The sequence below is a fragment of the Drosophila biarmipes genome, chromosome 3L, assembly GCF_025231255.1.
Source record: "Drosophila biarmipes strain raj3 chromosome 3L, RU_DBia_V1.1, whole genome shotgun sequence".
Taxonomy (NCBI): domain Eukaryota; kingdom Metazoa; phylum Arthropoda; class Insecta; order Diptera; family Drosophilidae; genus Drosophila; species Drosophila biarmipes.
In genome coordinates this window covers 19,228,793-19,254,666 of record NC_066613.1, presented here as the reverse complement: position 1 = coordinate 19,254,666, position 25,874 = coordinate 19,228,793, and the positions used below count along the sequence as shown (strand labels likewise).

The 25,874-nt window shown below is 41.6% G+C and overlaps 6 protein-coding genes across 10 annotated transcripts; 3 read left to right on the top strand and 3 right to left on the bottom strand.

Annotated features, from left to right (window-relative positions):
• Positions 1–1,095: 1,095 nt before the first annotated feature.
• On the bottom strand, positions 1,096–1,504 carry LOC108034722 (uncharacterized). Its single transcript, XM_017109663.3, has one exon. It carries the CDS (start codon positions 1,476–1,478, stop codon positions 1,197–1,199), a length of 282 nt encoding a protein of 93 aa, XP_016965152.1. The 5' UTR covers positions 1,479–1,504; the 3' UTR covers positions 1,096–1,196.
• A 1,075-nt stretch (positions 1,505–2,579) lies between these two features.
• LOC108035630 (uncharacterized) lies at positions 2,580–4,550 on the top strand. Of its 5 annotated transcripts, XM_017111327.3 has the most exons (3): positions 2,580–2,676; positions 3,242–3,351; positions 3,459–4,550. In XM_017111327.3, exon 3 carries the CDS (start codon positions 3,464–3,466, stop codon positions 4,340–4,342), a length of 879 nt encoding a protein of 292 aa, XP_016966816.1. In that variant the 5' UTR covers positions 2,580–2,676; positions 3,242–3,351; positions 3,459–3,463; the 3' UTR covers positions 4,343–4,550. The 5 variants fall into 5 exon arrangements, with proteins under 5 accessions (XP_016966816.1, XP_050742214.1, XP_050742216.1 ...); XM_050886257.1 differs by lacking the exon at positions 3,242–3,351 and having other exon boundaries at positions 2,582–2,676; XM_050886259.1 differs by lacking the exon at positions 3,242–3,351 and having other exon boundaries at positions 2,603–2,711.
• Positions 4,551–4,736: 186 nt separating this feature from the next.
• Positions 4,737–6,096, bottom strand: LOC108035631 (uncharacterized). Its single transcript, XM_017111329.3, has 3 exons — positions 5,793–6,096; positions 5,697–5,732; positions 4,737–5,508 (listed from the first exon to the last, which is right to left on the bottom strand). The coding sequence occupies exons 1-3, from the start codon at positions 6,015–6,017 to the stop codon at positions 4,897–4,899; spliced, it is 873 nt and encodes a 290-aa protein (XP_016966818.1). The 5' UTR covers positions 6,018–6,096; the 3' UTR covers positions 4,737–4,896.
• A 3,159-nt stretch (positions 6,097–9,255) lies between these two features.
• Positions 9,256–10,576, top strand: LOC108034627 (alpha-ketoglutarate-dependent dioxygenase alkB homolog 7, mitochondrial). Its single transcript, XM_017109565.3, has 4 exons — positions 9,256–9,398; positions 9,470–9,663; positions 9,725–9,892; positions 10,043–10,576. The coding sequence occupies exons 1-4, from the start codon at positions 9,338–9,340 to the stop codon at positions 10,385–10,387; spliced, it is 768 nt and encodes a 255-aa protein (XP_016965054.1). The 5' UTR covers positions 9,256–9,337; the 3' UTR covers positions 10,388–10,576.
• A 7,625-nt stretch (positions 10,577–18,201) lies between these two features.
• On the top strand, positions 18,202–25,747 carry LOC108035338 (G2/mitotic-specific cyclin-A). The gene is made up of 7 exons (XM_017110923.2): positions 18,202–18,888; positions 19,619–19,818; positions 19,887–20,139; positions 23,706–23,929; positions 23,999–24,203; positions 24,266–24,513; positions 24,575–25,747. The coding sequence occupies exons 1-7, from the start codon at positions 18,697–18,699 to the stop codon at positions 24,735–24,737; spliced, it is 1,485 nt and encodes a 494-aa protein (XP_016966412.1). The 5' UTR covers positions 18,202–18,696; the 3' UTR covers positions 24,738–25,747.
• Positions 21,346–22,892, bottom strand: LOC108035339 (RIB43A-like with coiled-coils protein 2). The gene is made up of 2 exons (XM_017110924.3): positions 22,633–22,892; positions 21,346–22,571 (listed from the first exon to the last, which is right to left on the bottom strand). Exons 1-2 carry the CDS (start codon positions 22,756–22,758, stop codon positions 21,552–21,554), a joined length of 1,146 nt encoding a protein of 381 aa, XP_016966413.1. The 5' UTR covers positions 22,759–22,892; the 3' UTR covers positions 21,346–21,551.
• Positions 25,748–25,874: the final 127 nt, after the last annotated feature.

Sequence of the window (25,874 nt, the reverse complement as noted above, 5' to 3'; positions counted from 1 at the left end):
TTTATATAAAATGTTTGCTTTTGGCATATAAAATGCTTATAAGATACACATAGATATCTTTTAATAAAAATAAAAAATCATTACATTAAACTAGCCCAGAAGACGAGCTGTATCTGTACAATTTAGGAAAGAAGCATTGTGACTTTGTCCATATCGAACCTTGTGTTGACTTACAATGCAAGCGAGCTCCACAGCTTTTACCTAACCTGCCCGCGGATATATTTATGCGGCCATGTGTGCCATAACTTGGTGACAGACAGGACGAGGCTTCTTTTCACCTTCGAATTTAATGAGCTTCCACGGCACGTGATTATTAGGCGAACGAGCGTACGTGTGGGCTTCCCTGGCCAAAGTTCCCATCCCGGCTGGTTACAGGTGCTGACAATCCCCCCAGCTCCGTGGACCCAAGCCAGGCAAACCAGGACCACATCCACATCCACATTGGCGCACCGCCCTAGCCACATGGGCGCAATTCCGCAGTTTCCCAGCCATCTTCACATATTCAAAATATTTCCCTTTCGCCCACCTCTCAAGGCGAAACATAAACAATTTTTCGCGACGCTGAAAAACTTTTAACTCCCTCCGACCGTACATTTTCCACACGTGTTTCTGCTTCGGTTGCCTCCACCAACATAAATATGTGTATGGTATCAACGTGGGATAATGTGCAGCATATCCCCTTTAAAAGGCAATATCAGAAGCTTGAAAAAAAAAATGTAATGGACCAAAATATTTTATAAAATAACCTTTTAGTAACAGAATTCTTTACCTAGAAAATCATATTGTTTACCTAAAATATAAAGAAATTAGTGCAATATCAGGCTTTACATATTTTAAAATTTGACTTTCATATTAACTCTGTCATTTACATATATAGAACTATGAACGGCTTAAAACATACTTAAATAAAAAAAATGTATAAATTTAGTTATTTATCGATTTCACCACTTATAATATCATAATATTAATCGTGGTTCTCTTAGCTTAAATGTAAGTTAGGAAAAATAGATAAATGTATTACCCGACATTACATATTTTTTATTTTTTAATTTATGATTTATGTTTTACCCGAACTATTATAATATAGCTTAAAAGTATTTTAATGGTTATTTTATTGAAATAAATTCACGCGAGTCTAGAGTAAGTTCTTGCTTTAAATTATAAATCGCCTTTAAGGGAGTACGAGGCTCTCCTTACTACTTTCGTCTAGGGTTAAATGACTTATGGCCATGTTTGCCGTCTCCAATATTTTCTGGGGCCACTGCCAGCTCCGTCTGAGAATTGATCACCGCCGTCAGCTCATCGACGATCTCGTCCAGGGTGAGGGGATGTCCATTGGCCACCATGACGGCCAGGATGAGGGGTGCCAGGATGTCGTTGTGGCAGCCGTCCATTGTGCTTCCTCCGCCGGCAGTATTGGGAAATTTAAAAAATAAAACACGAGAGCTCAATTTGGAATATTCGATGTCTGTACTCATGTGAATTTATGACAACTCAGTTGGCTGACAAGCCCTGCAGGGGCTACTTCAGCCATGGCTCTATCTGCTCGGGCATCCACTTCGCCACCAGCGGAGGAGTGGAGTTCTTTGGGGGGAATTCAATTTGAAAAAGTGTCACTTGTCAGTTGGTCACAGTCCATTGTGTTGTGCCCTCAGTTGTTGTCCTCTCCGCCCATGCTGTGCATTTTTGGTTGCGATATATCAATACCCCGGAATAGGAAAGGCGATGCGGATGCGGATGGGCATGAGGATGCGGATGCGGGGCTGTGCAGATACATTTCGTATGCAAATTGCTCGCAAGTCGGAGACTGTCAGGGCAATAATAAAACAGAGACGACCACCCGCCGCAATCCACTCACACATATGCAAATGAGCAGGCGATATAGCGCCACGCCCACTCCGCCCACATCCAGACACCAGAGCACCGGGAAAATCTTCAGCTTATTTCATTTCATGGATATTACACGGACGGAACTCAACAACTAAGAATTGTCTTAATAATGTTGATTTTGGGGGCTTCCCCTTTCTATCTATGTATCTATCAACCCATCAGATATTCGATACTCTGTTAACCGGTTCTTAAATAAAAGGCCCGCCAGATACGAACGTTGTTACACATTGCAAAATAAATGCATTACATTTAAAATTTAAATTCTAACCCTAAAATTATTTTTAAATTTTGTTTTCTTATATAATATTTTATAATTTATTTAGAAATATTTAATAAATTTTAACAAATTTTATTCTAAAGTTATGAGCTCTGGAGAATTTTATAATTTGTGGACAAACTGGACAAATATTTGGGGAGTTATTTAAAAATTCAAGTTAGGAGGTCACTGCCAGGAGAGGTAGGTGGCGCTCACTTCAACCAATCTTCACCTAGCGCCATCTGGAGGCGTATTTACTTTTGAAAGGTTTAACAGAGTAAGGGGTATCAGATAGTCAATATAGCCTTTCAACTTGTTTTGTTTACTATTCTTCCAGCCCTGCTTGAGATATATCCATGTGTTTTGCACTTCGCTCGCGAATGTACATATGTAAGTAACCCTCGGGTGCGGGATCGCCTATAGCTTTGTTCGACTCTCTCCAGAAGTCAGTCAGATTCCGACACATCGCCGGATCGCGAGCATTAATAAAAAATCGCATTTCTGCACTGCGTTGCTGCCTTTGTTATATAGTAAGATAGAAAATCACACAAAGCTGACTGCGCCCGTAAAAATTCGTTTACAATTGACTTCAATTATTTATTAATGAATTTATTTTTAAATAAGTTAAAAATATCTTCTTAAGAAAGTATTCAAAAATTTTTTTTAAATGTGCTTGTGCGTTTTTTTTTATATGTTTATTACTACTCATACATAAGTACTCGTAAACAAAGACCACTTTGATAAGCCCTTCGACATGTCTAAAAAGAGAACTCAGCGAGAAAACAATTGAACGCACAGTATATATATATTTATATGTACATTAGAGTGGACCTTAAGGTACGCCAAATAAAAAAAGAGAAGCTTTATATTATAGTTTAGACAAGGTTCCTAAAGTTGTTTTAACAATTACTTAAATTCCGTTTCCTTAAATACATTTTTCAATGGCACTATCAAAATATAAAGATAAAAACGTCTTGCCCCAGAGAGAATACTGTATAATGCCTACTCTTGAAATTTGGAGCTCGCATAAATACAAATTATTTATACAACAAGATATTTATTGCTTACTCTCAGAATAGTGATTTATTCTTATAGTCAAACCCGAATGAGATGATAAGTATAGAACAGAAACTTTATCCGCTGACTTCTCAAACGTGCTTAAAACGAAAATAAAAATATACCATAGTAAATGTATCTATAACAAGGTAAATATAAAAGATAATTTAATTTAGTTTGGATTTATGAAATTTAAATTTATTTTGTGGAAAATAATCTTTTTACTCTACACTCTTAAAAACAACATTTCTTACAGTAACCATGGCTGAGCCCAAGTCGAAATTCGTCTTTGACTTCAAGAAGCTGAAACACACGTTCGCCGAGATTTGCCCTGACTTCAAGGAGGAGCCAAGTTATGAGGAGGCCACCGTCAGTCGTCGCTTTGCCCAGCAGGTGATCTTCACCTTCAGCAAGGAGGCCGCGGCAGCCAAATCCCAGAAGAAGGACGTCTCCTGGTCGATGCGCCTGGATGTGGTCAATGCCAAGGGGACAGCGATCCGCAGCGAGGTTAAGATCCAGACGCACTGGATCCGAGATCCCCCGCAGAACCAGCCCTTCGTCATGCGGGGTCTGCTGCTGCTGTCCTTCAAGCAGGCCAGCCTGCTGGCGGTGGAGAAGTACTGCCAGCTGGTGCCCCACCAGGTGAAGCGCGGCGAGGTGGTGCTCACTCCTCTGGCCGGAGCCGTGTTCTCCAAGTTCGAAATGCCCAAGCTGGCCGAGGCCCTTGGCGAACCACTCGACGACGTCGTTATGGCCGTCATCAGCAGCTGCCAAACGGATGGATACTATCTGGAGCACAGTCGCTGCCACATCGCCTTGGTTGCCCTGATCAAGACGGTTTCGGATCTGAAGATGCGAGCCTCCATTGTCAAGAAGACCATCAAAATGTACAAGCTGCATGGCAAGGAATTCGACATGGACAAGTTCAAGGTGTGGAGCACGTTCCTCAGGAAGTCTGCTCCTGCAAAGCCCCAAAATGAAAGCGAGGATGATGATTACGAAAGGCTGACGGAGCAAATTCTTCAGGCATTCACACTCAGCAGCAAGGAGGAGTTCCTCCAAGAGAAACGCAAGCCCAAAAGCCCAATGAAATGCGCAGCCAACTTTCCGGTGTCGAAGGCTGGATACGGAAAGATTTGAAGCACTCGTGGAAGACTCTTTCGCAAGGAGACCGAAATGAAAACCGTGCTGGGGACAGGCAAAGCCATCTATCTGCACATTGAACCAATCAACTGTATTGAGAACTCTTGTTATGTTGCATACAAATATTCATTTTATCATGTCTTTCTATTATGTAAACATTTGACAATCGCCTCAATAAAATACATATTTCTTTGGTTCAACGTAAGTCAAGCTTTTCTTATTGCTAGCTTATACTTCAAAATAAGCAAATATGCTTTAGTTTTCATATTTAAGATATTAAAATATATAAATTACAAATAACTGCATTATCTTTACAAAAATTTCTGCTCTTTTATAAATAAAATTAACCCTGGATGGCTTAAAACAAATTCTTATATGTGAGATCCAATCATTCTTTTTCTGGCATTGCTTACACCCTTATTATTTCACCAGTTTATTTACGTTATCCCGTGCTTGCGTCCCTTAAGCCTATATAAATATAAAACATTCTTATAAAAACTTTATAGGAACAGAACAAAAACAGAGGTCCCCATTTCGAGTAGTGGCGGCTATTATTTGGTCTTCTCACTTGGCTTAGGCTTACGCTTCTGGAGCAAAACCATGGACAACTTGAGTCGCTTGTACTGGGCATGGGAGCAGAGACCCACAGATTGCATAAAGGAATTTTTCATAGGATCCCCCTGATCTTCATCTTCTTCCTTCCTCTCCGCTGGCTGGGATTTTGAATGCGCACGATTTAGAGCTGCCTGCAGATTGAGACGACTCTTCCTTACATCCAGGTTGTCGGGTGACGATTGAAGCGGCTTAGGCTTCGGCTTTGACTTTGGCTTTGTCTTTGGTGGTTCCTCAGCAAGAGGAACTTCTATGGCGGGTTCGCCTCCTTCTATTATGAAATACTTCCTAAGCAATTCACTCTCGCTGGGCCGCTCCAAAACGAAATACGGCTTGATGAAAGTTTCTGGGGCAACGATGAGCGGCACTATGGCTTCACTTACAATATCCTTGATGACCAGCTTGTTGGGCTGGAGGTCCTGCTCCGTGAAGGCCAAGCAGAAGCGATCTATGTCATCCTGGAGGCGAAGCACCAAGTAGTGACATTCTGCATTCAATTCGTGCAGCATTTCCTCCAGTTCGACTATGTATTTGTTTTTGATCACGGGATCCTGCGGGAGTTGAATAATTAGATTGTATATTGATCAAGTTACTCATTATATGTCATTTTTCTATGAAGCTGTATGCATTTTATATTAAATACTCCAACAGAGGTAATACGAAATCGTATTCCGCCCATTACAATGGAGATTTAAGTATCATTATATTATCATTTGGAACGCGATCAGGAACCACTTACAGCATCGGCCTGCTGTCCAAAAACACTGACGATTGTCTGCAAGAACAAAAAGATAGAACTTTAGATAGCTCATTCGCAAGATATGTAAGCACCTACCTGATGGATAGCCAGGTGTGTTTTCATGGCCCGTTGGCAGTATGCAATATCATTGACCAATTTATAAGGTAGTTTGTAGAATTTTCGTAAATAATGCTCGAAGAATCGTTGGACATGCAAGTCCTTGCTTGGCATCGAGTCGGCTCTGCGCATCTTGACCAGAAAGTCCTTGATGATCTCATAGCGCTCCTTGGGCGTGAAATCGTGGAAGTTTATGTCCTCCATTATGTGTTTTTATTATTTTTGGTTTTTATTGTTATTTGTTTGTTTTGATGTCAGAAATTGCCGCTTTTCTGTTGAAAGGGTGGCCAGACTTTCCGAAGATGCCACACGTGACAGTACCTAAAAAACGCCAAGGGCGCAGTGGCAGCCCTGTGATTTCAATAGGAAAGATATGTCCGATCAGTAGTTATCGAATTCAAAATTATATTTATGAACTGGACCTATTTTAGATAGGCACTATTAACTAAGAACTAATTACCAAATAATGGTTTCCACCCGCTCTCTACTAAGGTCAATACAACTATTTAATTGTTCCTCCCATTTGGCGTTTCGCACTAGCATGTGCGACCTCTGCTGGCCGGTAATTAATGGGGAAACCCCAATTTACGACCCGAGCAGGCACAGCTGTCAATTCAGGCTCACTGTTATGCCATGGCCGTAAATATGATTGATAGAATGGGCTGCGGCTGAGTTCTGTTCACCCATCTGCGTAAATAAATTAATTACTATTTAATTATTCAGATATTGATCACCCGATGGCGGCAGAAACGTGCCAAATTTGTGCGAAACAGAGTCGATTTCAATTAATCTTCGCAGCAAACATATGAAGAAAGCGGAAATTGTTGGGTGATTAAATTGGTAATACCTTTCACTTGTTAAAACTCACATTATGCGCATTTTGCACGCTAAAAACAGAATGCACATAAAATATATGATAAAGTTTTGCCTTTTCTTGCCCAGATCTGTTCTGCACAGCTCTGGCCAAGCTGCCAACTCTTGTTTTCCTTCTGCTTCGCAATATCCTGCGGCAACTTTAAAGCTCTTTGGCCCGGCAAGAAAACTTTTGACCACAAAAGGGTCTGCCGTAGGAGCCCCCATAATCCTCAAAAGGCTTTCGCATTTCCAAAGCAACCAGAATACGCAACAAATCTTGGCCAGCAATGGGTAAAGGCCAAAACAGATGCAGCTGAAATCTCATCATAAGCTCTGCCTTGGCCAAATCTGAAGTTCGCTTTCGGCACAAGGAGATTTTAAGGCTATGCCTTTCAGTTTTCTTGTCGTCCTTGGAAATGTGTTGTTAGAAAACAGATGTAACTGAATTGGCTACTCTTTTTGGGGGTAAACTTAAGGAAAGATGATGCAAATCTTTAAAAAATTAAATCTAAAATTAAAATCACAGTTCGGTTTGAGCCCACCTCAAATTAATGTATATTCGTTTTCATTTATTTTTCTGCATTGATATTCAATAAAAGGTTAGATTCGAGTCTAAAATGGAGGTTGGTTCTGCCCCATCCCAGCATAAAATCACCTTTATAAACCATATAAGTTTAATTTAACTTAATATTCTGCTTAAATAATCACTAAAAAGATAAAATGAAATTTAAAATCCAGGTCGGTTCCGCCCCACCCTCCCATTAACAGCCATCCAAACTAATTTTCTCATTGTTTTTTTTTTGTCCACTGCCCAAGTCCCCTCAAATATAGCAAAGCTAATAATAAAAGTCGAGAAAGAAGCACTCCACGTACTTCAGCCGAAATGGGAGTCTATATAACTGATGGCTCCTGGATGCCGGGCCATATTCATCCTGCGACTTCAAAGCGTGGGCGTGGCAACAATGGATGGGCCCGGGACAGAACAATAGACCTTGTTGTCCTGGCGATGCGGTGGCTAAGGAGGCACTTTTCGAGGCGAAAGAAAAGGGACGAGCGAAACAGAAAGGGACAATGGCACCTAATGGTGCGTTGTGGTGTCCGTGGCATCGGTGGTGTTGGGCGTTTTTCGGGTCTGGTCTGCTGGTGCTCCTGGTGGTTCCGGCCGGAACAGTTGCACGCGGCGGAGCCACCGACCGAGTCCCTCATTTATCATTTACACACCAACGCACGGGAAAACAGTCCGAACATGGCCAAATGATGGCCTGGCTGGGATGGCTGGCTGGCTGGCTGGCTGGCTGGCTGGCTGGCTGGCTGGCCGGGATAGAAAATCCCCGGCAGAAATTCCATTAACGCTTTATGTCGGCGCATGCGGCACATCGGCCCGTCATTTGCATTGATTAAATCACTTTGCGGTCGGTTCGGCAAATGGCTTGAAAACCCCCCACCAACTTTCCGCTCAATTGTTGCGCACCCCTCCATTTTTATGCACTTTGCTGGCGGCCTTTCCTTTTGGGCTTAGCCCGCAAATTGCCTTTGTTTTTTATTTGACTTTTTCCCCGAAAATTTCCAACCATTTTTGGTGGCACGCTGTACAGCCATATTTCCAATAAATTTCAACAGCCTGATGGCTCTTCGAAGTTTGGTGCGGGAAATTGATAAGGGGAAAGGTGAAATTGTAATTGATTCCCGGGAGAATAAGGTAAAAGCGCGCTAAAGCCATACATTGTGGTTCTGCTTCTTTGTAAAATATTATTTGTGGCTAAAACACAGGCATTAACTATGGAAACATATATACAAAAATGTAACAAAATTTTCATAGAAGTAGGAATTTAGGCAGAAAATTAGTTTAAGAAATGGAAAACGAACTAAAGCCAATTTCTTATTTTTATGTATAAATGTAACAAAACTGTCAGAGAAATAAAAAATTACTTTAGTCAATGTATTATTTTATTTTATATTTTTGAAATCCAAAGTTGAAACTCAAAAGAAAATGTTGTTTTGAATGGCACGAATGAGGCCCAAACTGAAATGACACCACACTCAGGCCGTTGCAGATGCTCACAATGTTTATAGGTCTGCCGGATTTATCAGAATTCAGTTCAGATGCATCCCGAATGTGCGAACTAACTGTCGAAATTGAATATCTCATGCCGCACACCCACTGGTTCCATTTTTGGGTGTAAAAACTTGCGCTCCATTTCCATGCTGTCTGCAACAGGCTTTCGAACAATAACAAAGCTGAACGAGTACACGATGGAAAAGTTTAAAACAAAAGCAAAAAAAGGTTGATGGTTTCATTACACAGTGCCCAAAACGGTGTGTGTGTGTGTGCGGGCCACCGTAAAAAGCGAAAGAAAATAAAAAATGGAAAGTGCCTATGGCGCAGCGCGTGCAAAAAAGAAAATATTTCTCCTGCCAGTGGAAGTGGAAAAATATCTAGATACAAGATGATATTAAATGGCAGTTGAAAGTAATTGCATTGCTGAGTGATAGAAATATTAATTGCTTGGGATAATTTTTAAGATTAACGGTCGATAAATGAAGGCAGATATCAGTGACAGAGGAAAGGGTGGCAACGCCAGGCCATTATCAATCAGCTGTTCACCGGTGTTTATTTTCTTTTTGGCAAATTGCACGTAACTTTCAAAACATTAAAATTAGCTGGTGAAATGATAATCCTTAATAGATGTTCGCCTTTGAGGCAGATTCTGAGACGCTGCTATAGTCAGGGTAAGCTGGAATATTGATACAGTAAGTAACCTACTCGATTTAGTAATCATTCTATTCCAACTCCTTTTTAGCGGCTGAAATCACTAGTAATAAGATCAATTTAACCGCATTTTTTGGCAAATGGCCCGAAACAGAGCAACAGGAATTCCGAGAGCACATGAGGATTATCACAGACTTCATCAGCGAATCGGAGGAACAGCAGCTCCACGAGGAAATCGAACCCTACATGAGTCGCCTGCGATACGAGTTCGACCACTGGGATGATGTGGGTTGACATCATATGTCTTAAAATCATATACTATTTATAGAGGTTTACTGACTTTTAGGCCATTCACGGTTTTCGGGAGACTGAACGTAAGAAGTGGTTCCCCAAGAATCGCGAGATTCTGGAGCGCGTGCGCAAAGTAGCCTTCGATGGAGCTGTTATGCCCTATGTTCATATCCTGGATCTGGCTCCCGATGGTGTTATCAAGCCCCATGTAGACAGCACTCGAGTAAGTCCAAGTTAAACCGACATATAAATAGGGGATCTTACTACGGATTAGTATCAGGCACCGTCGTTAGCCACAAATATAAACTATTCAATCTAACTCAAATACTTCAGCCACTTACTGGTTTTAAACAAATCTTTCTCCCCTTTTTAGTACTGCGGCACCACAATCTCTGGGATCAGCTTGCTCAGCGACAGTGTGATGCGTCTGGTGCGCACGGATGCCCAGCGGTACAATCAGCCATCCTCGGGCACTGCAAAGGAACTGGAGTCCAAGGGGTCAGAGCCCGATGCAGCTTATCGCCATCAGCCGGCGGCGTCACTGGAGAACAACTTCTACGCTGATCTCCTGCTGCCACGGCGCTCCTTGTACATAATGAGCCACACGGCTCGCTACAATTTTACGCACGAGATACTGGCCAAGGAGCACTCGGAGTTCCAGGGCACGCCGGTGCCAAAGACACGTCGCATTTCCATCATTTGTCGCAACGACCCCTAGAAGGGTCATCTGTTACTCGCTGCGAATGCTTTTCGGTGCGCTTGAAGTCTGAAAGTCAAAATATTTGCCCAACATAGTTGCTTATCCAAAAGTTTATTTATGTAGTCTGTAGTGTTCATAAAATGTATATAAATACCTGTAGAGGTAGTAAAAAGTTAAAATTTCTTTTCAAAAAGTAATTTAAAGTAATTATTTACCCCTTTTTATGAATAGGCTAAGCCAAGTTTGAATAGTTTTTTCTTTTTTTCCAATGGTAGAATACATTTTAAGTCGTTACTCTTGCAAGTTACTGCGATTTAAGGCATAACAAAGCTACTTATTGTTGTTAATAAGCTCACAAGTCGTCTTGAGAAGTTGGTAAGTTTGGACGTAATTGTTGTCCTGTAATTACAGTCGAACAGGTAATTTCCGCCAATCACTGCCGAAAGAATCGAGACCCCTCAAGAGCTCCAGCATTGTGTTAGTTTGCCAACTAGTTTGGGAGTTGAAGCTTCGAATGCATCGAGCAGTTAAATAGAATTGTATAGGTACAAACAGGGAAACTTTTCGGATCGACTGACTGGAATTTCCCATTACGAATTGAAAAAGCAGCCAGTCGAGGAGGGAGAATGAACGAGAGAGATGGAGAAGTGTATCTTTGATTAAAAGTTAAGAGCTTGAATAACAACAAATCAGCGTTAGTGGCCTCCGTTTGCACAGCGCTCAACGCCTTGCGGCCCACATTTCAGCCCATTTGTTTGTTTATTAGAGGTCTTGGCTCGCCCTGGCTTATTTGAGGGGAGATTGAAGACGTGCCGGCAAATCCCTGCGCAAATACATATCTGGCGGCGGTGTTTTTAGCGCCCGATAACAAAAACATGACGATTTGCAAATGATGTCATAAATTGGCAAGCAACACGAGCATTGTACGCGCTTTGTATATCATAAATCCGGGCTGGCGAACGGATATCATTCGGCGATAAAGCATCCTCGCACTTTGATGCGATTTGTTGTGGCTTTAAAGTCTGGCTGGGCGCCATGGCAGCCCCGAGTGGGTGGCGGAAAAGCTCGCTGTTAGTTTCTCTTAAGCTGTTAGAACGCCTTCCACACGGCTGTTAGGGACGTCAGTTCACGTCCCACCTGTTAGTTTTATCAGGCACCCATCTGAGGCACTAACATGGGCATTACCAGGTTCAGATAGGACATCGCAGGTTCGTTACCACTTTATGCTTTTGTTACTTATGTGTGAAAAAAATATTGCTTTAGAATTTTAGTTCTCTAACACATTTTTAAAGCATACAGAGAAAGTAGGTTTACATAATTTGTGTTCCAAAAAAAAATAAAATAAAAAAAGTAAATAACAAATAAATCGTATTTATACCATATACTATTTTAGATACAATATATTTTAAAATCTCCTAAATAAATCATAATTTTATTAAAAATTGAATTTGATTTAACTCTGAAATTATTATATTTAATGACGAAAATTGTTTTATATTTTCTAACGTTTTGTAAAAAGTATTTAAATATTTTTAATTTTAAAGAATTAAAGTCTATTTTTGATATGGAATTGATTTCTTATGATGAAAAATGTTGAAAGTATAAATTGCTTCGTTACTTTTATTTTCTACCTTAGTTTGAATGTTTAAAAATTAATAATATAATTATTAAAAATTTAATTTATCTATAAAATAATTTTTTTTTAATTTTTTATATTTTTTAGCTTGATTTAAATATATATATAAATTTAATAATTTAAGTTTATATATTTTGTATTGACTATTCTGTTTTTTTGTTCAAATATTTGCTATATGCCTTTCTCTAATAAAACTACTAATATTTGTATCTTTACAACTAGTAAATTTGGCCAAGCAATTATTTTCTGTTTATGCAGGCAACCAATAAATCCATAAATCGACCATACTTTAAACTCAGCCCCAAGTCAGTGGAACATACCGAAACTTCCAATTAAAAACTGCCCAACAAAGTGGCTGCACCAAAATAAGCGCAACTAGAATCTTCAATTCGTTTAAGGTTAGTAGCAACACTAGCTGCTCGTTTCCACCTGCTCAGGTGTTCAGTTCATCAACGGTTTAAGAACTTTTGAACAATGTTCAGGACTCAAGTGGGGAAATGGCTAAAAGGCAGGGGGGCTGCTAGGAGCAGGGGATAAGAAAGCGGAGGAGCAGGACTCGAGTGGCTCGAAATGGCAGCCAGATGAGGAAATACAGCTCCTGCAGGTGAGTCGATAAAAAGGCCATCAACATTTGCTCTGCCCGTTTTCTGGGGCAACCGAAACAGAGCTCGAAATCTGCAGGACACAAGGAGCAAAAGGGACCCTCCCCCTCTTGGCCAACAACAAAGTGGCAGCTCGAAGTTCTGAACAAATTATCAACTGTATGTAACAGAAGGAGCACAAATAACAAATAACAACAATAATCTCGGCGACAATTTCAAGGGGCTGGCCCGCAAAAAAGAAACCAAAACCCTTAGGAACTTTTATTCAGGGCTTCATTTCGGTTATAGCTATTATTATTATTATTTGCCTGCCATCCACTCGTAACAATTTCACCCTTTCCGAGCGGCGTCCCCAAAAAGTTGGGCACAACTTTTGGTTTTTCATTTCGCTGAAACAGTTCTCGAAATCCACTTGCCAGGACTTTGACCCCGTCGCAATTGGACGCCGGGGAAATAGGTCGAAATGCAAGCAGTTTTGATGGTAAAAATAGTATTTCCTAGAAAAAAATCTCCATTTAAAAAATCTCTATTTAATTATTATCTTATCTAATATATATATATATATTTATATAATAATGAATACAAATTATTATGTTAATTTCTATATCACATTTTTTATAGAGTTTATTAGGTTTGTTCTAGGTAATTGTGTTTTAATTTAAAAGGTTTTTTTTGTTTTTAAAATCAGTATTTTAACTAAATAAAGATCAAGTTTTTACCACATATTTTAAGTACATTCTACGCTTTTGGTGACCTCTACTAGCTCCTCTCTGAGAAATCCTACATTTCCGTAAAATTACACCGCTGTCTTAGGGAAATGCCAGGCCGAACTTCAAAGGATGTCGTCGGAAAAGGCGGAAAGTGAGCTCCGGGCGGGGCTTTTGTGCTGCGCCGCCTGTCGAAGGACTTGCAGGGACACTCGCCTTTTCGCCGCCAAATATTTTCTTTCAGGCAGCGCAGGCAGGACAGCTGATGATCCGCTCTGAAAGTCCTTGGCAGCAGGTCGAAAAAATCCAATTAAATGAAGTTCTTTTTTGTTGTCCTTTCCGCTTTCCCAGCGATTTCAATGCGCTTTTGCCAGAGGGGAAAGTGCACCAGCAATGGACAAGGAGCTTAATGCACAAATTCGCACCTCGACAGTTCCATAATCTACGGATTTAGTCAAGTACAGTGGTGGCGAAAATTAATACGCTAAGTAAAGCACTTCTCACCTGGTCTACTGAATGTCATGGGAGGATTAGCCTTTGAAAGGCAGAATTAATGGGGGTTTTATGGGGGGACCAAGGATGTTATTTGATTAGGTGAGATTAAACCACTTACAATGTGTTCCTAACATGACTTTGTTAATCTCTATTGAGCAAATTATTTGTATTAAAAATGTTTTGAGCTATTGGTTCAAATTGATCCAAAATAACATAGTTAGTTATAGAACTGGAGCTCTAAATTTTATTCATTAAATAGTTACTCTTACAACAAATTGTTTAAAAACTTCTGTACCTCTCTCTTTACACCCAAAAGTATAAATAGAAACAATTCGTTTGTTATTTATCAAATATTTTTTTCCACTGAAATATCTAAACTAGATATTGCAAATTCTTGTTTGCGATTTATCCACCTTTGAAAATACACATCAAAGTGAGTTTTTCATTGAGAAATCCACAAACGCCGCAAACCTAAATTGTGATTTCAATTTATAAATTGACAGCTATGGAAAATTATGACATTGCCAAACGAAATTAACGTTGTTTATGACCGCTATTATTGAATCTGGTTTTTGACTTCCCTCTGCGATTTTCAAATTTCCAGGTTTTAATGTAATAATCATCCATCAATTCCCACTAATTTCGCGGGGATTTTTGTCAAATATGGTGCTTTCCCTGCTCTGGGCGGCGGGTCCATCATTATCTTTGGCCGGGGGCCTGACCATCGATTCGCTGCCCCTTTCCCAGGACTCTGCTGGCCGAGATTAATTGAGCATAAATTTCCCCTGCGCCGCGTGGGTTGTGAAAAATGTACACAGAAGGGATGGGGCAATCGGGAAACTCGGAGCGTCCTTGAGAAAAATCTAATAGACTTTTGAGTCATTTTTTGTCGGCCTTTGAGGGGGCGGGCAGCTCCCTAACTGCCGTCACCTGCCGGCAGTCAAGGCCATTAATCACGATTATTTTGAGCTGAAATCGAAAACGGCCCGTGTTCCCCACGGTTCGGCGCTATTACTCACATTAATAAGTAATTATTTTCACTTGCCTGGCACACTTTCACCGGCTCGAAAGGGAATGGCTCCCAATAAAAGTGAGGTGTGCTGAATTTGGGCCGCGTTGTGGGGGATTCGCGATGTTTGATGGCCACGTTTTCACACTTCCACACGCACTGAGCTGGGAGTATTGATTTTGTGGTAACAATTTATTACAGGCACTTTCCTAAAAAGTGAAAGGTTTTTAAAGATTTTTGAAAGTAAAGAAAAGAAAAGAAAAAAATAAAGAATATTGATAGGTTTTTTGAAGCAAGAAATCATCCTCTCAAGATCCTTTATAGTATTATATAGTATTTTCCTCTCAGTGGCCTTTAAGCCTATTTAAATAATGTTTTCGAAAATGAATTCATATTATGAAAGTTTTAACTTTATATATATTTTATATACTTTTTGGTAACTGGGATTTTTTTTACTTCTTACTACTTATACTATCTATAAGATACTTTTTCCTAACAATGACCTGTAAACCTAGTAAATACGTATATTTTCCAATCAAGGCTACTTTCATATCAATTTTAAATGCTCTTAAATAATCGGAATTTTTTTAAGATTTTGATTCTTAAACTTGCTCATTATAACCAATCTTTGTCAAACATTTTGGGTGAATTTTGAAATAATGTTTTTCTTATGCTTTAAATATTAGCCAAAAAATAAAAATTTAAACAAGACTTCATCTACATTTAATTTTTCCTAGTATATTAAATGCTTTCCAATCGTTAGCAGTGTGTTTCATTGTTGACTACATTTACGCAAATTAAAATGTGATTTTACTTTAAACTCCCCGAAAAATACAAGTTTATTGGGTTGGTAAGCCCTGCAATGCGTCGAGCCCAAGCGCTTGGCTCGATAAACCGAGACACTTTAATCCCCATTAGGAGGCAGTCTGGAGTCCGGATTGGATCCCCAGGAGGTCCTGTTCGGCCGGCGATTAAAACTTTCTGCGGTGGTCCTTGTTTCAGTTTCATGCCCGGCTTCTGGCCCTGCCCTGTGCAGGCCTCAAACAGTTGGCCAAGTCGAAAGTTTCTGCTCTGCGGTTAATTCATTTTTATTTCCATCGGGCGGTGCGATTGTTTAACCGAAAGCCCCAAAGCCAACTGGCGCCAGTCTGTCCACTTTCCCGGCTTGCTTACAACAAGTGAGATGTCCATCAATAGTGCGGCAAAAAATGGATGCGGGTAGTTTTCCGCCGGAGCGAGTGGGTCTCCCCGAAAAAATAAAGAGCCTTATTTATGTGTCTGCCTTCCCACCTACCCGTATGTGCAAAAAACAGTCGGAGAACTTAAATTTTGTAGCTTTTGCTGACTTATTAAAGCTCTACGAACATGCTATTTTTTATTAATTTAAAATTGTAAACTTTTTTGACCTCATCAGTGCTTCTGGCAGCATTTTTAATTGACATATACCATTCAAACCATCTTATAAAGGTCAATTTTATATTCATTAAATTTTAATACGCTGTTAAAATCCTATTGACAGTGAAATTGGTTTTTTACTTCATTAATTTTATCATTGCATTGTAAGTACTAAAAACGCAGTGTCATTGATTTTTAGCCCTAATTGAATTGTTGTTTGATTGCTTTAATTTACCATTCCGGCTTTTTCTGCTATAAAAAGAGGTAAAATTGTATATGAGAACTTACTGTTTCGTAGCAAATATAAGGCTTGTAAATTAATTATAAATATATATTTATGGGTTAAATTAGGTAGGTTAAATATGTCCAACTGTCCCCTAAAAAGTTACCCATGTGCATTGTTAATACTCCTACTTATCTGCGGAAATTCTTTGTGAAAGGGAATTTTCTGGAGCAGCTGAATCGCCTTGAGACAGTGAGTGCAAGGTATACGAGATTTCGCATTGTCCTGCAGAAGGTATCTGGCAACAGCCGCCCCGGAACCTAAAGAAAATTACAAAAATGCGTAAACAATGTGAGTGAGGGAAAAAATCCGAAAAATAATGGCAAACAGTTCATGTATCCGGGACCTCGACCGCGTTTTGCACAACCGCTCCTCGCAAGAAGAGTCAACGGGAACGCAAACCAACCTCTGGGGTTCTGGGCTTCTGGAGTCCCGAAGTCCTAAAGTCCAGGTAGCAGGACAATGGACTGGCAGTCACAGATTTAAATTGCAATTTGAGCGCGAGCCTGCAACTGCAACTAGTGGTGGCAGTATCTCTATCTGGAACCTACACAGAAGATAGGGCGGTAGATATTTTTTGGGGTACCTTAAAATGGTATTGATAAAATAATAAATTTATTCCTTCCTGTTAAGAATTAGTTTAGGGTCCTTCGGCATGCATCAAAAATACATTAATTTCCGTGTTCATCCTAAAGAATAAGTTATGTATTATATGTTTATATTTGAATAAACAGGAATAACTAGTAAAATAGAATGCTGTTACTATATTCCCTACTTAAAAAAATATTTTGAGAATATTGACTATTCATAAGTACCATTTTTGGGATGTATTTGAGATGGATTAAACAAAACTACGGACACTAGGTGTAACCTCGCATCACTGATTGCAGCTGGGTCAACGAACGAAGATGTCCATCAGCCGCCCACCAGTCTCCTCTGCCGCCGTACTACCAGGACAATGCCAAAAACAGGCTTCCTGCGGCGTTTTATCCTGTGTGCAAACGACAGGCATCTGCAGCACGGGCGACCCAGTGTCCTCCCAAGGCGTTTCAACCCACAAAAGGCGCCTAAGTAGCGTAACCTTTGAAAACCCGGCTATTAAGACAAAGAGCAGGCCAAGATGTCCAGAAATTGTTAACAGTTACCTTTTTTAAAACACATTCCATGATCATTAAATATATAATATATATTTATATACGCCGAAGAAAGTAAAAATAATAGCTCATAAGTAGAAAATACTGTATTACTCATAATATATAATATATTTAGTTATTTACCTTTTAATAGTATAATAAAAGAATTAACCAAAAGCCCTTTTTTTAGTGGGGTAAAATCACTACAACATACAAAAATCCCAATTCAGCAGTTAATACTTTTATTTGTTAATTTTTGTTGTATTGTCAATACGTTTTACATGCAACAGTAGGCATTAAAGTAGAAAAGTGAAACATTTGAAAGATTATTTTCCTCAACTAGATCTGCACTTTTGAAAACGCTATAAAAGCGCGCGTATTTTCGTGTTTGATCGTAGGCAACGTAAGCAAAACGTAAGCAAACGTAAGTGTTACTGTTAAATGTTAACAGCGCTGTTAAAGAGCAAGATCTGCTCTGAAAGGCAGCGATATCGATATCTTGAGTGTATCGATTGAGGATTCGACTGGCGACTGCATTGCCGATACCTTCCGATTACTCTCCACAAAAATACGACGTGTTGACCGGGAAAAAATCAAAAAGACCCCGCAATTGAATTTGAAACCGCGGTCGAGCAAGAGCGACAGAGCGACGATTAAGTACATTAGGACCGACTAGACTTTCTGCGGCTTTGGAGGACAGTTTGCAGGACGAGCGAGCGTAGCCAAACAAGGAAGCACATTCCAACGCTGCCGTGACGCAAAATGCTGTAGGAATTGAAAGTCAAGTGAGATCTGTGTGTGTGCGTGTAAGTTAAGCGTCAATTCGGTGATGATAAAATCTGCCTGCGCCTATATACGTTCGTATGTGGTGAGCATATGAGCCTGTGACTGTGAGCGTGTGTTCGTGTCGGTGTCAGCATCGAGCATAAGAAAGCGGCGCAAAACACCAACAACAACAACAACAACAACAGCGGCAGCAGCGACGCTTGGCGAAGGAGGGAACAAAGAGCAGAGCCGAAGAAGCCTCCATTTTACAAGACGAAGAAAGGGACACAAGGAGCAGCGCGATGGCCAGCTTCCAGATCCACCAAGACATGAGCAACAAGGAGAACCCGGGCCTCAAGGTGCCGGCCGGAGTGAAGAACGCCAAGCAGCCGCTGGCCGTGATCGGCAAGGCGGAGAAGAACGCGCTTGCGCCGCGGGCCAATTTCGCCGTGCTCAACGGCAACAACAACGTGCCGCGTCCGTCCGGGAAAGTGGTGAGTACCGTTGCCCGTTTTCCCGTAACTCCAGTTCTCCAGTTCGATTCCAATGCAGCTGCTCGTTTTCGTGTTTGGTGGTGGAATCTTCCCATAACTGCGCCTGTGTGCGTGCCCTGGCGGTGGTGGTTTTCTCTCCTTTTTTTCCCCCTCCCCTCCCCTATTTTTTGGTTAATTCTTTTTAGATTACTTGTGCTAATTAACCACCTAACCTATAACCTAAGCTAACCTAGAAAATAGCGCAAAGCCTTGCAATTGCGCGCCTTTTCCAAGCTGCAACAACAAGTCGGCGAGGCAAAGCGGAGAGCGATAGCAAATGCAATTACCCACGCACACAGGCGCACCTTGGGAAGCCAGGGAAAGGCGCGCAAGCAAATAGCAGGATCTTTCCATTGGAAGTGGAACGGGGGCAAAGAACTTATTCCATGCATGCACAGTGAAAAAAGAACGTATTTATTTAACATTTATGGCATCTTAGGTATATGATGTGAGATCATCAAATATCCGGTTTCGCATACAACTGCAAGCCGCTTTGCTAAAAATAATTAAATTTTGATCATTCAATTATTCATTTTTTTAATGTTTAATTTTTCCAACAAATTTTTACATTTTTAACATTTTTGTAATGATACATTTTTTATATATGAAAAAATGGATTTTTATAATTTAATAGTTATGCAACCTTATCTTTCTATCCATTTTGCATCATATTTTTACTCTTTCCTTTCAGCAAGTCTTCCGTGACGTTAGGAACCACCTTGTCGACGTCGAAAACGTTGAGTTCGGCGCCAAGAAGTCGAATGTGGTGCCCGTGGTGGAGCAGTTCAAGACCTTCTCCGTATACGAGGACAACTGCGACACCCAGGTTGCGCCACCCGGCAAATCCCTGGCCTCCGTAGCCGACAAAGAAAACCAATGTGCCGTCAAATTGTAGGTTGCCATTCCTGCTCTTTGTTGGTATTTGGCTACAAATTTTCTTTTATTTCTGTTCCCCTCAGCGATGCGGGGCAAAAGGAGTGTGTGGACTACGATCTGAACACCACGCCCATGTCCGTGTCCGATGTGCTGTCGCCCATGTCCGTGGATCGCTCCATTCTCGGTGTCATCCAGACAAACGATGATGGCGTCATTGAGACGGGTGCCACGCCAGGTGGACAGCTTAAGGAGCTGCCGCCGCGCAATGATCGCCAGAGGTTCTTCGAAGTGGTCCAGTACCAGATGGACATACTCGAGAACTTCCGGGTAAGCGAGGTGAGTGCGATCGAACTTGTATTATGAAACCAAGACACTTAAGATTAGAAAGTTATCTTCGATACAACGTGTTAGGTATTGGATTGCCTTATGCAACTTATTTATTTTATTATCTATTATTTATGGTTCTACTTATATTTCTTCAATAGTCTTCAATTTAAGCAACATATTGCACTAAAATTAGTTGTAATACCTTCGTTATTTAGTATAAAATCTATATACTTTGACTACACTGCCTAAACTTCGCTTAAATTTCATTTAAAAGTCTGGAAGAAAGGGTCTAGCTCATCATTTTAAAAAAGTGATAAAGTCGAACTTTGAGCAAGTGCCATATGGTTATAAGAACATACATTTGCATAAAGCGAAGTGACAGCGGCCATCTTAAAATTGCTGATGTTGTCATACCTATGGGATTGTGGTACTAAAATCTTCTCTTGTTTGATATAATTCAATATAAAATGGTATATACAATATTATAAAGATGATATATATATATTCTTTTTACTTAGAAACCCTATAAACACTTATATTTTTTCTAGAATCAGTTCCCAACTTAATTGTTAAAGAGCACATGCGGACGTGTATCGTCATGATAGGGAAAATCAAGATGCCAAGATAAGACGAAAATGTCGCCTGGTAGGGATTCTCCCCCCGAGTACCTTGGTTTTTTCGTTTGTTTTTTTCTTACCCCCTGTCTGTGCGCTGGCCATGTGCATTTCGTGTCTGTTGTTTGTGTGCAGATGCAGGCAGACGTAGTTTCTCCGTTCCCTATTCAGCAGGGGAGTGGGCAGGGAACAGGAAGACGGACCCTGTCGCACCCTAAAGTGGCATTCCCTTCACGCAACGCTGCCTGGTTCTGGGTCCGTGGGTTCCCTCCGCTGCCCCGCTCCTCGGCACATGCTTATCGGGCGGGAAACGCTAGCAGGCGTCCCATCCTTCGGCTACCTTTTCTCCCCGACTCTTTGCATTCCGCACTTTAACTCCGAAAGACGTTGAACACTCGGAACTAATGGAATTCGACTTGCAGCTAATTGCTGATGTTGTGCTCTGGAAACTGGAAAACTCTTCAAAAGCAATGTCAAACTCTTTGATTATATGGTTTTTTTTTTCCTAAATTAAATATAAAATGAAAAACAATTAAAAAGACGAAAACCCTCGATTCCCTAGTAATATTTTTATTTATTCTTCCGAAGTGATAAATTAAGCTTACATTTTATTAATTTTTATTTCTTTGCATTGAACTTAAACATTATAATTTCTCTGTAATTAAAATTCCCAGCCAAGCACTGAAATTGTATGTGTCCAGGACACGCGTGCGAAACTGCTCCACTCGCAAGCGGTGAAGGCAACTTCCCCATCGCCTCCAGTTCATCATACCCATGCTTCTGCTTGGGAACTCCTTGTTAAACCAACTAACGAGAGTTCTTGTTGAACTGATCGTAGAAATCATCGGACACGGCATTGCTCAGGCCCACAAGGGCATCCTTGCGCTGCTGGTCCTGCTCCACGGCCAACTTGGAGTTGGCTCGCATGAGCTCGTCGAACTCTGCCTTGCGCCGGCGATCGTCCTCGATCTGGTGGAGCACCAGAGTGCGGTCCATATTGATGGCATACTGCTCCCACTGTTTGTCCATCATCTGGGCCTCTGTCTTGCGCTGCGTGGCCAAGCGGAGCTGTTGCTCCTGTCCCAGCCGGAAGACGCGAAGCTCCTCCGGCGTCATGCCGCGGTACATGAAGGCGATCTTCTTGTTGGGATCGGTGCGCGACTGGGCCACATCCGGGTTCTCAGTGAGCATGTCGCTGGAGAGCATGTTGTAGATCTCGGCCATGTCGTCCTCGTACTTCTCACGCTTTTCCCGCTCGCGCTCCAGTTGCTTCTGCTTGGCCATGTTCATGTTGAACTGACGCACTCGCTGGATCACCTGGTTGCGCATCTGGTGATCCGACTTGGCCATCTCCTGCAGATGCTTGTCCCGACAGCCGACGTTGTCCATCAGCAGATTGTCGGCCTGCTTGCGAGCATCCTCCGCCTTCTTTCGTTCCTGCACCTGCTGGTCCAGCCAGGCGCGCTGTTGCTCCCGCTGTCGCAGCTTGCGGTCGGAGTTGTAGAGGTCCTCGCCCTGGAAGATCTGGGCACTGGACACGCCCAGCGTGATGTCATCGTCCGCGACTCTGGTGGGACGTGCCTTCTTCAGGAAGTTCGGGTCGTTCAGGTCGAACTCGCGACGCTGCTCCTTGCGCTGGTAGCGGCAGCGATAGTAGTTGAGATCCGAGTCCACCACGCGCTGCTTCTTCTCCAGCTCCTTCTCCTGGGCGGAGATGAGGCGCTTCTGCAGCTGCTCCTGCTCCTCGAACTTCTTGTCGCACTCCAACTGCGCCGTTCGCTGCTTCTTCTTCTCGAGGATCTGGCGATCCAGCGTTTCCAAGTCGAGCTGTTAAATGGAATAGATTCTTTGAGAAGTTTCCCCATCGAGTCTGGTGAGGATTACTCACCCCGTAGAGACGCTGCTTGGCATTGAAGATGCGCCGCTTGCGCTCATCCTCGTACTGTTCCCGCTTCTGCAGCTTCATCGCCTCGTCGAGATCCTGCTTCGTGCATATTCCGATTTTGAGGGTCATCTTGGTCGCGGTAGACGTGTGTGATTTGTGGGATCTAAATAAATTCTGGCTGTTCCTGGAAGAAAAACGTTATGTTTATGTTATGTGAGTTTCGGTTGAGTTTGTTTGCCCGGTTGCCGGGTGCCTTGTTTATTGTTTGTCTCTACTAAATACTCTGGTACAGTCGGACTTTTTGAATAGGTTCCATTATAGGGGAATGGGTACTATTTCTGCAATTGTTTTTATGGTGTTTAAGTTAAGTTTTTTAAAAGGTAAAACATATTACCCTTAAAAGTTACGAATTCCCATACCAATTTAGAGCAAATTGTATAAACCTTTTCTCCAATCATCCATGCCGTGGCGCTTGACGTGTCCAATAATCGTTAAAGCCACCATTAAATAAACACCTAATATATGTACATATCCCACATAGGCGTTTTGGCAAAGATTTTCACGTTTGAACTGGGCATTTGAATGCGACTCACGTACCACGAAATAACCAATAAACAAATAAAAATTGGTAAACTCGATTCCCTCGCTTTTGGTCTGGTCACTTCTCCCATGGAAATCACTTGAGTTTGAGTTGGGACTTAAATGATACCCCTTAAAACTTAAATTCAAAAGGTCTTTTGGTCCCAACTTCTCAATGTCTTAAAGAATATATGTTATTTATACCAAAAACTATACTATTTATATGTTTTTTGTGCCCTTTTACAACTTCAATTTAAGAGGTGTAAAATAGTAGTTTCTTTCCTGAAAAAGTAAAATAAACAAACTTATGAAAGTAAGTAAACTGTTTGCCAGAGGCATCGAGCATTACCAAATTTGTGGGTATCTTGTTACGCTTTCCGAACATTTCAGTGTCCATATCCTAACTAAGTTTGCCATAGTAATAAACAATTACGAGTTATTTGCTAATTTGTTGAATGAACTAATCGGTACCGTCTTCTTTTATTTTAATCTTGTAGAAGAAGCACCGCCCGAAGCCGAAGTATATGGACAGGCAGAAGGACATCAGTCACAATATGCGCTCCATCCTGATTGACTGGCTGGTGGAGGTTTCCGAGGAGTACAAGCTGGACACGGAGACGCTCTACCTCTCCGTCTTCTATCTGGATCGCTTTTTGAGCCTGATGGCGGTGGTGCGCTCCAAGTTGCAGCTGGTGGGCACAGCAGCCATGTACATTGCCGCGTAAGTAGTCCTCAGGGATTATTGCGAAACCTTATGAATATTTTATTAATAGATTATTCTACTTTCCAGTAAATACGAGGAGATCTACCCCCCGGAGGTGGGTGAGTTCGTCTTCCTCACCGACGACAGCTACACCAAGGCTCAGGTGCTGCGCATGGAGCAGGTCATCCTGAAGATCCTCTCCTTCGACTTGTGCACTCCGACTGCCTATGTCTTCATCAACACGTACGCGGTGCTGTGCGACATGCCGGAGAGGCTTAAGTTCCTGACACTGGTATGTCATGTCACCGGAGAGTAAGAAAAGTTCCCTTACTATACTTATATTCCCTGACACAGTACATATCTGAGCTGTCGCTGATGGAGGGGGAAACGTACATGCAATATTTGCCCTCACTGATGTCGTCCGCTTCGCTCGCCTTGGCGCGTCATATTCTGGGCATGGAGATGTGGACGCCGGCGCTGGAGAAGATCACCACCTACAAGCTGGAGGACCTGAAAACCGTGGTCTTGCAGCTGCACCGCACCCACAAAACGGCAAAGGACCTCAACACGCAGGCCATGCGGGACAAGTACAATAGAGACACGTGAGTCGGAGGCACTGGTGCAATACAATGAGAAGGGGCCTGACCATTGCTCTTCTTACAGGTACAAGAAGGTAGCCACGATCGATGCGGTTGAGCTGAGCAAGGAGTACATTGATCAGCGTTGCGATGTCTACAACTGCAAGCAGCCAAACGAGAATCAGCAGCAGCAGCAGCAGCCAGAGAACAACTCTAAATCGAACGTGAATTTGTTTTATAAGTTTTAAGTGTTTTGAGCCTCTGCCATGGTCAAATTGTATTTTAGTCTAGTGTTTCCATGTAACATTTTGTAGTTTTAGAATTTTAAGTGTACAAAATATGGAGGAATCGCAGTTCGGTGCCATAAAGCTGGGGTACTTAGAAACATGCTGAACTGGTTGGCCGATTGGCAAGCTCCCGTAACACGTCCTGGACAATTTTATATGCGCGCCATATAGAAGATTAGTTGCCAGCAAGTATGCACACCATCTCCAACACCCAACATTCACGTCTGCCCACGGTGAGAGCTTGCCACGCCAAGCGTGAGCAGTAGGAACTGCGGCAGTCTCCAAACAAAAAAAAAAGAAACTGACCGACGACCACCAACGAGCTGAACAAGAGCAAGAGGATCCAACCCCCCGGACACCGAACCTGATTTAGTGCTGCTCAGGCTACCGATATTTTATATTTTACGTTACCAACAACCCTCCCTGTTCTCTGTGTATTTTTATGTATTTATAAAACGAATCACACGGATGTATACAATGTGTCTTTAGCAGGAACAGCTAGATCCGAGAATTATTTAACCTAAACATATTTATATACTAACTATTAGTCCAAGAATGTTCTGTGAACCAACAAATACACAAGTCAATTTTACAAAAGACACAAAAGCCACCTGAACAATGCAGAAAACGCAAAGAAAAACCCGAAACAGACTAGACAATCACCTCGAACTGGTGAGAATTGCAGCCCAGCATTGCTGCCAGAATCGTATTCACATTAATCTAATGACGCTTACTAAATGTTTACTAAACTTAGTCTAATCCCCGTGTCGGTAGGCGGATTGATGTTGCTGAGAGCACAAACAGAGCGCTAGCTAAGTGCAGGAACCGAGTTGACGAGATTTAACTTATATGATTTTACTAACTACTCGATGTAATTTGATGAAAGCATTGCCGAGGGCGTCGTGCCCGCAGGCGGAATGTTCCATATACATATTGTACTCAATAAAATTATGAAAGACATGCACAATGAAGATTATTGTTTGGTTAAGAAATTGTTTAAAGGGGGTGGGCTTAATTTTGGTAGAGCTTCGCTATCAGAATGTATTTTAAATTTATATTTTTGGAAGGCTGTAATATAGCTATATATGTATGAATTTA